General features: G+C 51.0%; 1 protein-coding gene across 1 annotated transcript in view; it reads left to right on the forward strand.

The window, feature by feature from the left end:
- TRHDE (thyrotropin releasing hormone degrading enzyme) overlaps positions 1 to 12,150 on the forward strand; it is a 212,249-nt gene that overhangs the window by 177,810 nt on the left and 22,289 nt on the right. Inside the window, exons 13-15 of the mRNA XM_064166663.1 lie at positions 1,395 to 1,542; positions 4,986 to 5,083; positions 6,141 to 6,248. Coding sequence (XP_064022733.1) covers positions 1,395 to 1,542; positions 4,986 to 5,083; positions 6,141 to 6,248 — 354 coding nt within the window. The remainder of the gene's footprint in view (positions 1 to 1,394; positions 1,543 to 4,985; positions 5,084 to 6,140; positions 6,249 to 12,150) is intronic.

The raw sequence follows: 12,150 nt of genomic DNA on the forward strand, positions 1-12,150 counted from the left end.
TGTCCCTGCTCATCCAGTCCAACCCCTGCCAGAGCAGCATCACCTACAGCAGATCACACAGCAACACATCCAAGCAGCTCTGGAATAGCTCCACAGAGGGAGACTCCACAGCCCCCCTGGGCAAACTGCAAGGTTCCAGAGCTGCTTTTCCAGCCTGAGTGCAGTGAGCAGCAAGCTTCAGAATCTGCCCTCCTTTTCTTTCTTAGAGCAGCTCTTGTTCCTAGCTCTCCAGACTGCAGAAATGAAGCACTACCCTGTGGGTGTGAACCTTCCAGAAACACACAGGCCTATTCTTCTCCTGCTGCATGTTTAAAACCCAGAGGAGTTCTCTACCTGCCTAGAGAGCAGATAATTATTCTGTTTTCATTAAACACTTGAAGTCAGCAAGTTAGATTCCACCAGCTTCAATTTAACAGAGGCTCCATTAGGATACATCTCCACAGACTGTTTCTGCTTCCTTGCTGGTTGCAAATATTTCCCTTAATTTCCATCACTGTCTGGGGAGGAGATGCATGCACAGAGCAAACACAATTACTATGGAAATGAACCAAAACACACAGGTTGGTGTCAATATTTTTTGTCAGTTGTAACAGCATCTAAAACTGTTTTGCTGAAAGGTGGAAGTGGAAGGTCCTGCAGCTGGGGTGGCACAATCCCAAGCAGAGCTGGGTCTGGAATGGCTGAGAGCAGCCCTGAGGAAAAGGACCTGGATGTCCTGGGGGGGAGTTGTCATCCTCAATCCCATTCTGTGCTTCTGCGCTCCACAGCCTCCCTGGAGGTGTTCAAGGCCAGCTTGGATGAGGCTTGAGTGACCTGTTCTAGTGGGAGGTGCCTATGGCAGGGGTTGGGACTGGCTGAGCCAAATTTGAGCTCCCTTCCCACCTTAACCAAAGTGATGTCACCAGAAGCCACTTCAGTTCAATGAAATGTGCCATTCTGAAGTGGCTTAAGGTGGATAGAAAGAAAGCAGCTTTAATGGAGAAGGAAAAAAAACATTGGCAGAGAGAGTGATTGGCATTGGAATGGGCTGCCCAGGGAGGTGGAGGAGTCCCCATCCCTGGAGGTGTTCAAGAGCAGTCAGGATGAGACACTTGGTGCCATGGTTCAGTTAATTAGAAGGTGTTAGGTGCTAGGTTGCTTTCAGTGATCCTAGAGGTCTTTTCCAACCTGCTTAATTCTGTGATTCTGTGACTTTTGTGTCACTGTAGTGTGAGGAGTTTGTCACAGAATCATAGAATGAACCAGGTTGGAAGAGGCCTCCAAGGTCACCCAGTCTGACCTCTCACCTGCCATGGCTGCCTGCCTTTTAGTCTCCCTTGGGAAAGAAGTTCCTTTTGGCCTCATCATGTGCCTTCTGCAGAACTCACTCACTGCTAACCCCTCTCGTTTTGCAGAGCTGGTTATTTACCTCAGAACATCCCTTTGGAGCTTATCAGATACCTTTCAGAGGAGAAGGACTTCCTGCCCTGGCACGCCGCCAGCCGAGCGCTCTACCCGCTGGACAAGCTGTTGGACCGCACAGACAACTACAACATCTTCAATGTGAGGGAGAAGCCTTCCTCCCTTTCTCCCCTGTCCTGCTTGCCTCCCCTGCCCCCACCTCCCACACCTCCACAAGCACCCTGCTTGCTTGCTTCTTTCCTCCTTTTCTTCTCTCCCTCCTTCCTGCCCTCCCTCTTCATTTCCTCCCTTCCTCCTTGATTTCTTCCCTCCCTTCTTCATTCCCTTCCTCCTTCATTTCCTTCCTCTCTTCTTCATTTTCTCCCTTCTTCATTTCCTCTCTCCCTTTTTCATTTCCTCCTTCTCTTCTTCATTTCCTCCCTCCTTCACTTCCTTCCTCTCTCCTTCATTTTCTCCCTCCTTCGTTTCCTCCCTCTCCTCCTTCACTTCCTCCCTCCCTTTTTCATTTCGTCCTTCCCTTTTCATTTCCTCCCTTTCCTCTTCCCTTCTTCCTTCACTTTCTCCCTCCCTCCTTCCTTTCCTCCCTCCAGTCCACCCTCCCTTCCTCCTTCACTTCCTCCCTCCTTCATTTCCTACTCCCCTCCTTCCTTCACGCCCTGCCTTTCTTTCTCTCACTCTCTTTCCTCACTGCCAGCAAGTGAACTGTTCCCCAGCCAGCTCCTGTAAATGACCTGGGGGATATTAACTTGCTTCCTAATTACTCTTTATTTAACCAGAGCTGTGGTTAATTTGCATCTGAACTCTGATAGCTCTTGTTTGAGGCATGTGTGATTAGTGGAAGGACAGGTAATTATCCCTCCTTTGAAATACTCTCCCAAACAAGGCATTTCACTCAAAAGAGCCAGGTTGATGCAGTTCCAGCTTTGCTCTTTCGAGGAGCCCTGTGGCAGTATTTAGTTTGCTGCCCAAACTCAGCAGGGACACCAAACAGAGGCAGGAACTCAACAGGAAGCAGGCAGCCGAAGCAAAGATTTGTGGCCATTATTTCCTCCAAAGCACCCTGGTAGAACTCAGTGCAGTTCCATTAATTAACAAGGATTAGATCATCACTGACTCAAAAGCCCATTCATAATTGGGTCCGAAGGGAGAGCAGCAGCAGCCAGCAGCAGATGATGAAGACAGACATGGCCAACAGTAGCTAATCTTACCTGAAACCAAAGAAATAAACCCAAGCAGCAGAGCAGCATCACATCCAGCCTAGACCTGCCCTGGCACAGCTTGAGCCTGTGTCCCCTTGTTCAGTCCCTGGGTGCCTGGCAGCAGAGCCCAACTCCACCTGGCACACCCCCAGCTCCCTCAGCCTCTCCTCACAGGGCTGTGCTCCAGGCCCCTCCCCAGCCTTGCTGCCCTGCTGCAAACATCTTCCAGCACCTCAACATCTCTCTTGAGTTGAGGAGCCCAGAACTGGACACAGCACTCCAGGTGTGTCCTGAGCAGTGCTGAGCACAGGGGCAGAAGAACCTCCCTTGTCCTGCTGCCCACGCTGCTCCTGAGCCAGCCCAGGAGAACATTTGCTCTCTTGAGGGGGTTTATTCACTCTGAATTTGAGGTAGTCTGCATGTTTTTCAGTGGCCAGCATGCTGCAGTTGGTAGAGCCTTCACCTGAGGGAACTCTCAAAAGCCTGAGATGCTTTAAGCTGCCTTTGCTTTCCTAAACATGTGTTTGCTAAGTAAGGTTTGGTGGCTGTGGTGGTGTTAGGTGCTAGGCTGGGCTGGATGATCCCAGAGCTCTATTCCAGCCTGTGATTCTGCAGTTGGCAGGTTTGGTCTGCTGCTAACTGGCCAGAAGCCTTGCACATCTGACATGGCTACTTCACTTTTAAGCATGGCTGTGTAACTTTAATGAGTAGACCCAGTAAAATGCATGGCTGAGTTGTCTTGTGTCACTGCTGGTGAGAGTGGTGGAAGCAGAGGTGATGGCAGGGGAACTAAGAAGTGCTTTCAGTCACATATCTGCTAGGGCAAGTTGCTCCATGGAGCTCACCTTGTGTTGCCATCATGCACACACACCTGTGCATGCACAAGAATGAAACAGATGCTCTCCTGTGCAGCTCCTTTCTGTCTCAGTTCTCTTTCCAATCAGTGACTTCCACTGGCAGGAGATTATGCTGAGTACAACAGCAGTGCTTTGCTTCACAGCTGGTCAGAATGTGTAAATATGTCTCCTGCTGAAAAAGTGAAACTCAAATGGATCTTGGACTTGGTTTTGTTCTTTAAGCACACAAAGAATCTAAACTTAAAGGATAATGTCATGAAATGTACCAAGCTTCTTTGTGGCCACATTGTTCTGACTTCTGAACTGAACTGGCTGTGCTGACAGAGTTTGTTTGGCTGTTGCTGTGGATAATCCAACAATATCCTGTAAGAGGTGAACGTACAAGAGGTAGTCAGCATTTGCCACAGTGTAGGAGCAAAGCTGTTGACACTCTTGCAGGCTCACAGGATCTTAGGGGCTGGAAGGGACCTCTGGAGAGCTTCCAGTCCAAGCCCCCTGCCACAGCAGGAGCAGAGAATCCAGCAGAGGTCACACAGGAACACATCCAGACAGGGCTGGAAAGGCTCCACAGAAGGAGACTCCACAGCCTCTCTGGGCAGCCTGTGCCAGGGCTCTCTCACCCTTACACTCAAGAACTTCTTCCTCATACTGAGCTGGAACTTCCTGTGCTGCAGTTTCCATCCCTTACCCCTTGTCCTGTGGCAGGGCACAGGTGAGCAGAGGCTGTCCCTGTCCCTCTCTCCCTGTCCCCCAGCCCTCAGCTCTTGACAGACATTGCTCAGATCTCCTCTCAGCCTTCTCCTCTGCAGGCTAAGCAGCCCCAGGGCTCTCAGCCTCTCCTCCTCAGGCAGTGCTGCAGTCCCTGCAGCATCCCTGTAGAATCATCAAATCATAGAATTAACCAGGTTGGAAGAGACCTCCAAGATCATCCAGTCCAACCTTGTAGCCCTCCCTTGGTCTCTCTCCAGCAGATTCTCATCCTTTTTGAACTGGGGATCCCAGAACTGGATGCAGTACTCCAGGTGAGGTCTCACCAGGGCAGAGTAGAGAGGGAAGAGAGCCTGCCTTGCTCTGCTGGACACCCTCCTCTGCATGGCCCCCAGGACCCTATTGGTGTCCTTGCCCACCAGGGCACATTGCTGTGCCATGCAGAACTTGCTGCCCAACATCTCTCCCAGGTCCTTCTCCAGAAGGTTGCTCTCCAGCAGACCACCTCCCAACCTGCACTGCTGCAGTTAAGCTTCTCAGCTTCATTCTGTGCATCCAGAAGAGCATGTGGGAAGCTCCTGGAGTCGATGTGCTTCTGGAGTGAGTTTTCTTACAGCAGGCACCAAACAGCTGCTCTACAGACTCCTTACAGCGCCGAAGCAGGATTAGGAGCAGACAGAATTGCTTCACCAGATGCACATCAAAACTTGTGGAGAGGCAGACATCATTTGAGGGACACAAGCTCAGTGGTCAGCAGGTGTTTCCATGTACAGTGTGAAATAACTGCTAACCTAAACCCTCTTTTTCTTTCCTCTCCCAGGAGTACATTTTACAGCAAGTCGCATCGATGTACCTCAAGCTTGGATGGCCAACGAATAACTTAAACAAGTCCCTTGTTCAGGCTTCCTACCAGCATGAGTACTGCTCTGTCTCTTCTCTACTGTTTGTTCAGGGGATGTAGTTACAACAAGACATTCTCCTCACATCTGCTGTCACCAGCAGCAGTCTCTGTGCTCTCCTTGCTCTCTTGCCCTGGCTTTCCTTTCTGGGTCAAGAGGGAGAGCACTGAGATGCTGAGAGATTAAATCCCTTCTGCCTGAAATTGGGAAGGTTTGGATTCCTCAACCTTCATTTAGTGTTTGCATGCACAATCCTGGATTGGTATGAGCCCAGTGGTCAGGAAGAGTGCATAAGTGTAAGTGGGGGCTGGGTTTGCTCCACAGCCTTCCTTTCTTTGGTGCAGCAGCTTCAGGCTGAGGATTGTGCAGCTGGGTGAGGCACTGGGAGCCATGGGTTAGTTAATTAGAAGGTTCTTTACAGTGAGAGTGGTGAGACACTGGAACAGGTTGCCCAGGGAGGTTGTGGGTGCTCCCTCCGTAGAGGTGTTCAAGCCTGGAGAAGAGAAGGCTTGGAGGAGAGCTTGGAGTGGCCTTGCAGGATGTGAAGGGGGCTGCAGGAGGGCTGGGGAGGGACTACTGAGAAGGTTTTGTAAAGAGAGGATGAGGAGGAGTGGGTTGAAAGTGGCAGAGGGGAGCTTGAAAGTGGCTGTTAGGGAGAAGTTGTTTGCAGTGAGGGTGGTGAGACACTGGCACAGGTTGCCCAGGGAGGCTGTGGAGCACAGAAGCACAGAATGGGATCTTTGATCCTGGAAGTGTTCAAGGCCAGGTTGGATGAGGCCTTGAGTGACCTGTTGTAGTGGGAGGTGTCCCTGCCTATGGCAGGGGTTGGAACTGGATGATCCTTGAGCTCCCTTCCAACCTAACCCATTCTGTGATTCTGTGACTCTAAGAAGCTAGGTTGGACTCGATGATCTCAGAGGTCTTTTCCAACCTGCTTCATTCTGTGACTGTGTGGATTGTCTGTGCTGCTTCCTCCCCTGTCAGTTGCTGTCTCTGCTACACTAAGCAGTGTCTTGCAGAGGTTCAGATGCCTCCATTCGTTAATGCAGCCCTCTTGCTGTCTCTGGTCTGGCCAGGGAGCTGCGCCGGGAGGTGATCATGCTGGCCTGCAGCTTTGGGAACAAGCACTGTCACCAGCAGGCTGCCACCCTCATCTCTGACTGGATTTCCAGCAACAGGAACAGGTGAGTGAGACTGAAAACTTGCATCTCCTCTTCCTCTGTGCCGTGCTTTGAGGGGTTCCAGGTTATCCCAGATTTCCCAAGAAGACCCCTCTTGGGGATGTGGGAGACCTTACATCCAGACACAACCCTGTGCTGGGCTGCAGCAGGAGCAGTGTGGGCAGCAGGGCAAGGGAGGGGATTCTGCCCCTTGGCTCTGCTCTCCTCACACCCCACCTGCAGTCCTGGGGGCAGTTCTGCAGCCCCCAGCACAAGCAGGACATGGAAGTGTTGGAGCCAGTGCAGAGGAGGCCACCAAGATGCTGAGAGGGCTGCAGCAGCTCTGCTGTGAGCACAGGCTGAGAGAGTTGGGGCTGTGCAGCCTGGAGAAGAGAAGGCTTGGAGGAGAGCTTGGAGTGGCCTTGCAGTGTCTGCAGGGGGCTGCAGGAGGGCTGGGGAGGGACTACTGACAAGGTCTGGTAATGAGAGGATGAGGAGGAATGGGTTTGAACTGGCAGTAGGAAGACTGAAAGTGGATGTTAGGAAGAAGTTGTTTGCAGTGAGGGTGGTGAGACACTGGCACAGGTTGCCCAGGGAGGTTGGAGGAGATATTGATTGACCTGTTCTAGTGGGAGGTGTCCCTGCCAATGGCAGGGTCTTGGAACTGGCTGAGCTTTGAGCTCCCTTCCAACCGGAACCATTCTGTGATTCTGTGACTCAGACCCATCCCAGGGGATGAACTGCTCCTCCCAGATAGCAGGAGTATGTTGTTCACTCCCATAATCCTGCAAACACTTTAAAAGTAAGCAGCAAGTTCAGTTTGCTCTTTTCTCTGAGCCTTTCAGCTCTTCAGAGGGCTGGCAGGCTCACAGGGGTTGGAAGGAACCCAAAGAGATCATCCAGTCTGACCCCCCTGCCCCAGCAGGACCATACAATGTAGCTCAGGCTGCACAGGAACACATCCAGACAGGGCTGGAAAGTCTATAGAGAGACACAGGCATGTAGCATTTTAAAGACACCTTGGGACAGTCAGACGTTAGCTTGCAATCAGAATAAGTCTGTCTGTCTGTCTGTCTGTCTTGGCAGTCTTCACAGGCATACCCAGTTACAGAAGCACCCAAGTGTCTTTTAAACCCAGCTGGGGAATGAGCATGAATGGAAGGACTCTGAAAACAACCCTAATAGTCAGCTTGAAACTAGGACTTTGTACCTGGAAATCTGATGTGTTTCAGGGGGGAATGTACCTTTAAATCTCATGTGTGTGAGGGGGAAGGGTACCTTGAAATCTGATGTGTGTGTGGGGGGAAGGGTACCTTGAAATCTGATGTGTGTGTGAGGGGGAAGGAGTTTCCTTGTGTAAGAAATGCTGGGAAATACATACCCTAGGGTTCTATAGGAATTCCTATCATCAGCAGCAACAATCAGTGTGAAACTATTCAAAGAGGAGATTGAAGAGAAAGCATCGTTGGAAATAGGCTGCAGAAGTAATTTGCTTGGATATCCATTTGCAAAATTAGTTAATCAAAGCTAGTGCCATCTATTAGCAGGCACTGCAGCAGATTGTTCAGTGCTTAAAAACCTGCCACCCTGCTCTTAGCCTCTGTCTTCATCCTTCCCAACCAGACTGAAGAAGGAGGCATCAGAAAACCAAGAATCAAATAATAAATGCTTAATGTTTTACTAACAATAGCAAGAGAAGAAAAGGCTAAGTTCAAGGAGCCAGCTTAAGGTTGATATTAGCCTTTCTGTTGGGCTCTTGGTGGGAGCATGAGATTGTAGTTGCCAGCACAGGACAAGTGTTACAATGAAAGCATCACAGCAGGTCAGAGGAAGAGAACAGCTCCAGAAGCACTGCACAGCTCTGAGAAGCAACTGCAGCCAATATTGCCATTGCACAGGGCAGACTGAGAGGCAGCTGAGAAGGGCTGCAGCTTGGAAAGACAGAGGGTTTTATTTCTTCCTGGGGATTAGGGAATTTGTTCAGTTCCCCATCCCAGATTTTGCCACTTGCTATTCTCAGGGCAGTTTCATTGCACTGTGTCTTGTGCTACAGGCTGGGCACAGAGTGGCTGAATGCTGCCAGGCACAGAGGGACCTGGGGGTGCTGGGAGAGAGGAGCTGAAGGAGGAGCCAGTAGTGTGCCCAGGTGGGCAGCAGAGCCAATGGCACCCTGGGCTCAGGAGCAGTGTGGCAGGACAAGGGAGGTTCTTCTCCATCAGGCTGGATGTTAGGAGGAAGTTGTTGGCAGAGAGAGTGATTGGCACTGGAATGGGCTGCCCAGGGAGGTGGTCGAATGCCCACTGTGGAGGTGTTGCAGCCAAGCCTGGCTGGGGCACTTAGTGCCATGGTCTGGTTGGTTGGCCAGGGCTGGGTGCTAGGTTGGGCTGGCTGAGCTTGGAGCTCTCTTCCAACCTGCTTGGTTCTGTGATTCTATGTTCATATGGCACAGAGCCTGCAGGACAGGTAACATTAAGATCTCCAGATTAGCACAGGGTCTTATCATTGCATTGCTGGGCTCTAAGGCAAATCTGTTCTTCTCCTTAGTACTGAGGTTTTAGAAGAGTTGATTTGCCTTTGTTCCCATTCTGTGCTCCTCTGCTCCACAACCTCCCTGGAGGTGTTCAGGGCCAGGTTGGATGAGGCCTTGGGCAACCTGTTCTAGTGGGAGGTGTCCCTGCCTATGTTTGGGGGTTGGAACTGGCTGAGCTTTGAGCTCCCTTCTGACCTAAACCATTCTCTGGTTCTCTGACTGTCTGACTGCACAACGAGGCTGTGGAATGAGGCTTGTTTCCCAGGCTTGCAATCTCCACCAGATGAGGGTAGGACTGCATTAATTGGTGGTATTAAATAACAGATAAATACAAAGCAGTTAACCGTGCGAAGGAGGAGGCTGATTCCCTGGCAGCAGTTGCTGCAGCTGAAGCTTAAATAAGCATATCAGAGGATGTGCAATTAATAACCCTGCAGAAAGGCTGCAATTCCTGAACTGTCTTAGCTCTGTTGTTAATCTGTGGCTTTTTAGAAGTCCTTCTGAAGTGCTCTGGGTTTTTTTCTCTCCCTCTTGTAGCATTTAATGATGGATAAAACGTTGGGTAATAACCAAATACAGGAGCACCTAACTCTGTTGGTATCAGCAGAAGCCTGTGCAGTTGCTTTGGTTTTTCAGTCAGTGTATTTTGTCTGGGAGGTCCAGAAATTAATTACCATCTACTCTGCACTGTAGGGGATTGAAATAATCATCATAATCAGTTGCTGTTGGTAATTACATGTTCTCTACTCGGCAAGTCATTTGCCACTGCTCACCAAGGAAAATAATGGTCAGCCACAGCATAAATCTGGAGATTCTCTTCAGATTTCCAGCACTGTGTGGGGAAAAAAAAAGCCATTAGGTTTGTGACTGCAGCACTGCAGATTTCCTTACGGGATTAGGAACAGAAACCAACCAAAACCCCAACACATCTATCAGCATCGTTTGCCTCTGCTGCGGCTGCTGGCTGGAGTGGCCTTCCTGGGTCTGAAAGGGGCTCCAGGAGGGATGGAGAGGGACTATGGACAAGGTCTGGGCATGACAGGAGGAGGAGGAATGGGTTTGAAGTGGCAGAAGGGAGATTGAAAGTGGATGCCAGGAAGAAGTTGTTTGCAGTGAGGGTGGTGAGACACTGGCACAGGCTGCTCAGGGAGATTGAGGAGCACAGAAGCACCCAATGTGATCAAAGATTGATTCTGTGCTCCACAACCTCCCTGGAGTTGTTCAAGGCCAGGTTGGATGAGGGCCTGAGGGACCTGTTCTAGTGGGAGGTGTCCCTGCCTATGGCAGGGGGTTGGAACTGGCTCAGGTTTGAGGTCCCTTCCAACCTAACCCATTCTATGGTTCCATGACCTTCAGTGGTATTTTCCACTACCACTACTGCTGCAGCACAGGAGGTTGCAGCTCAACACAAGGGGGAACTTCTTGACTGGAAGGGTCCCAGAGCCCTGGCACAGGCCCCCCAGAAAGGTTATGGAGTCTCCTTCTCTGTAGGCTTTCTAGCCCTGTCTGGATGTGTTCCTGTGTGTCCTGAGCTAGGTTGTGTGCTCCTGCTGTGGCAGGGGGGTTGGACTGGATGATCAATTTGGGTCCCTTCCAACCCCTGGCATCCTGTGACAATATGCTGCTAAAGCAAGGAACAGAAGTCTGAAGAGCCAAGTCTGGCTCTGCAAGGAGCAAAGCAAACATGTGTGGAAGAGGCTTTAGATAGATATCAGCTTATGGTGGTCTAGGGATTGACACAGTATTTGAAATCCCTGCCACTGTTTAAAGACAAATTGTTATTTATTTCAGACTGCCCTGCAGCAGAGGAGGCTCAGGGCAGAGCTCATTGCTGCCTGCAGCTGCCTGCAGGGAGGCTGTAGCCAGGTGGGGTTGGGCTCTTCTGCCAGGCAACCAGCAGCAGAGCAAGGGGACACAGCCTCAAGCTGTGCCAGGGCAGGTTGAGGCTGATGTTAGTAGGAAGTTGTTGTCAGAGAGAGTGATTGGCATTGGAATGGGCTGCCCAGGGAGGTGGTGGAGTTGCCATGCCTGGAGGTGTTGCAGCCAATCCCAGCTGGGGCACTTAGTGCCATGGTCTGGTTGCTTGGGCAGGGCTGGGTGCTAGGTTGGCCTGGTCTCTTCCAGCCTGGCTGATCCTATGATTAAAGGCTGAGGTTGGACTTCAAGGTGTGTCACAGTCCTTTGACTCAATGAATTGAAGTAATTTTGCTCTCTGTAGGTGCCTGATGGTCCTGCACAGTTTGCTTGAAAGCCTCCATTGACTTCTGACTTGTTCGCTGCTGCAAAGGCAAACATTTCCACTCTGCTTAGCTGGGATATCTGCTGCTTGGAGCAGGGACAACCCTTGAAACCTCCAATATTAGTATGGGGTAGAAACCCAGGCAAGAAGATGTAAGCACATTAAAATTTCCCTCTCAGTTTGAGGATGTTCAGTTAGCAGGAGTCAGTGAACAGCAGAATGTGGTGCCAGGGAGGCTACTGTTGGCTGAAAATTAAGATGTTTTCTTCTGCCTTCATTTCACTGAGCTCATCCCTGTGAAGCTCTTTCATGTGTGAAGAAATACATTATTCACAGTCCTTAGACAGAACAGTGTTGTGGTTCAGCCTAAAAAATTAACAGAATTACCATACAATGCCTGCCTGAGCTGGGGACTCAGCCTCGTTAACCCCTTTGACCTTGGCTGCAGGTCTGCTCTGAAGGAAAAAAACACAGCCCTGTTTGGAGAGGGTTTTGTCAGGTTTCTGCCTTGGGTACACTGAGGAAACAATCACAGACTCACAGAAGAGACCTCCACAGCTCAGCCAGTCCAACCCCTGCCACAGCAGCATCACCTACAGCAGATCACACAGCAACACAGCCAGGCAGCTCTGCAATAGCTCCACAGAGGGAGACTCCACAGCCCCCCTGGGCAGCCTCTGCCAGGCTTCTGCCACCCTCACAGGGAAAAAAATCCTCCTGAAACTTCCTCTGCCTCAGCTGCCACCCATTGCCCCTTGTGCTGGCACTGGGCATCACCCAGCAGAGCCTGGCTCCAGCCTCCTGCCACTCACCTGCACATCTTTAGAACCATTGCTGAGGTCCCCCCTCAGGCTGTCCTCTCCCAGCAGCACAGCCCCAGCTGCCTCGGGCTCTGCTCCTAAGGAAGATCTTCCACTGCCTTCAGCATTGCTGTGGCTCTGCTGGACTCTCTGCAGCAGTTCTATGTGCCTCTTGAGCTGAAGGGCCCAGAACTGGACACAATATTCCAGCTGCAGCCTCGGCAGGGCAGAAGAGCAGGAGAACCTCTCTCAACCTCCTACCCACAGCCCTTCTAATCCACCCCAGGATGCCATTGGCCTTCTTGGCCACCAGAGCACATTGCTGGCTCATGCTCAGCCTCCCATCCACTAGGACCC

Source organism: Pogoniulus pusillus, chromosome 27 (assembly GCF_015220805.1).
Source record: "Pogoniulus pusillus isolate bPogPus1 chromosome 27, bPogPus1.pri, whole genome shotgun sequence".
Lineage (NCBI taxonomy): Eukaryota > Metazoa > Chordata > Aves > Piciformes > Lybiidae > Pogoniulus > Pogoniulus pusillus.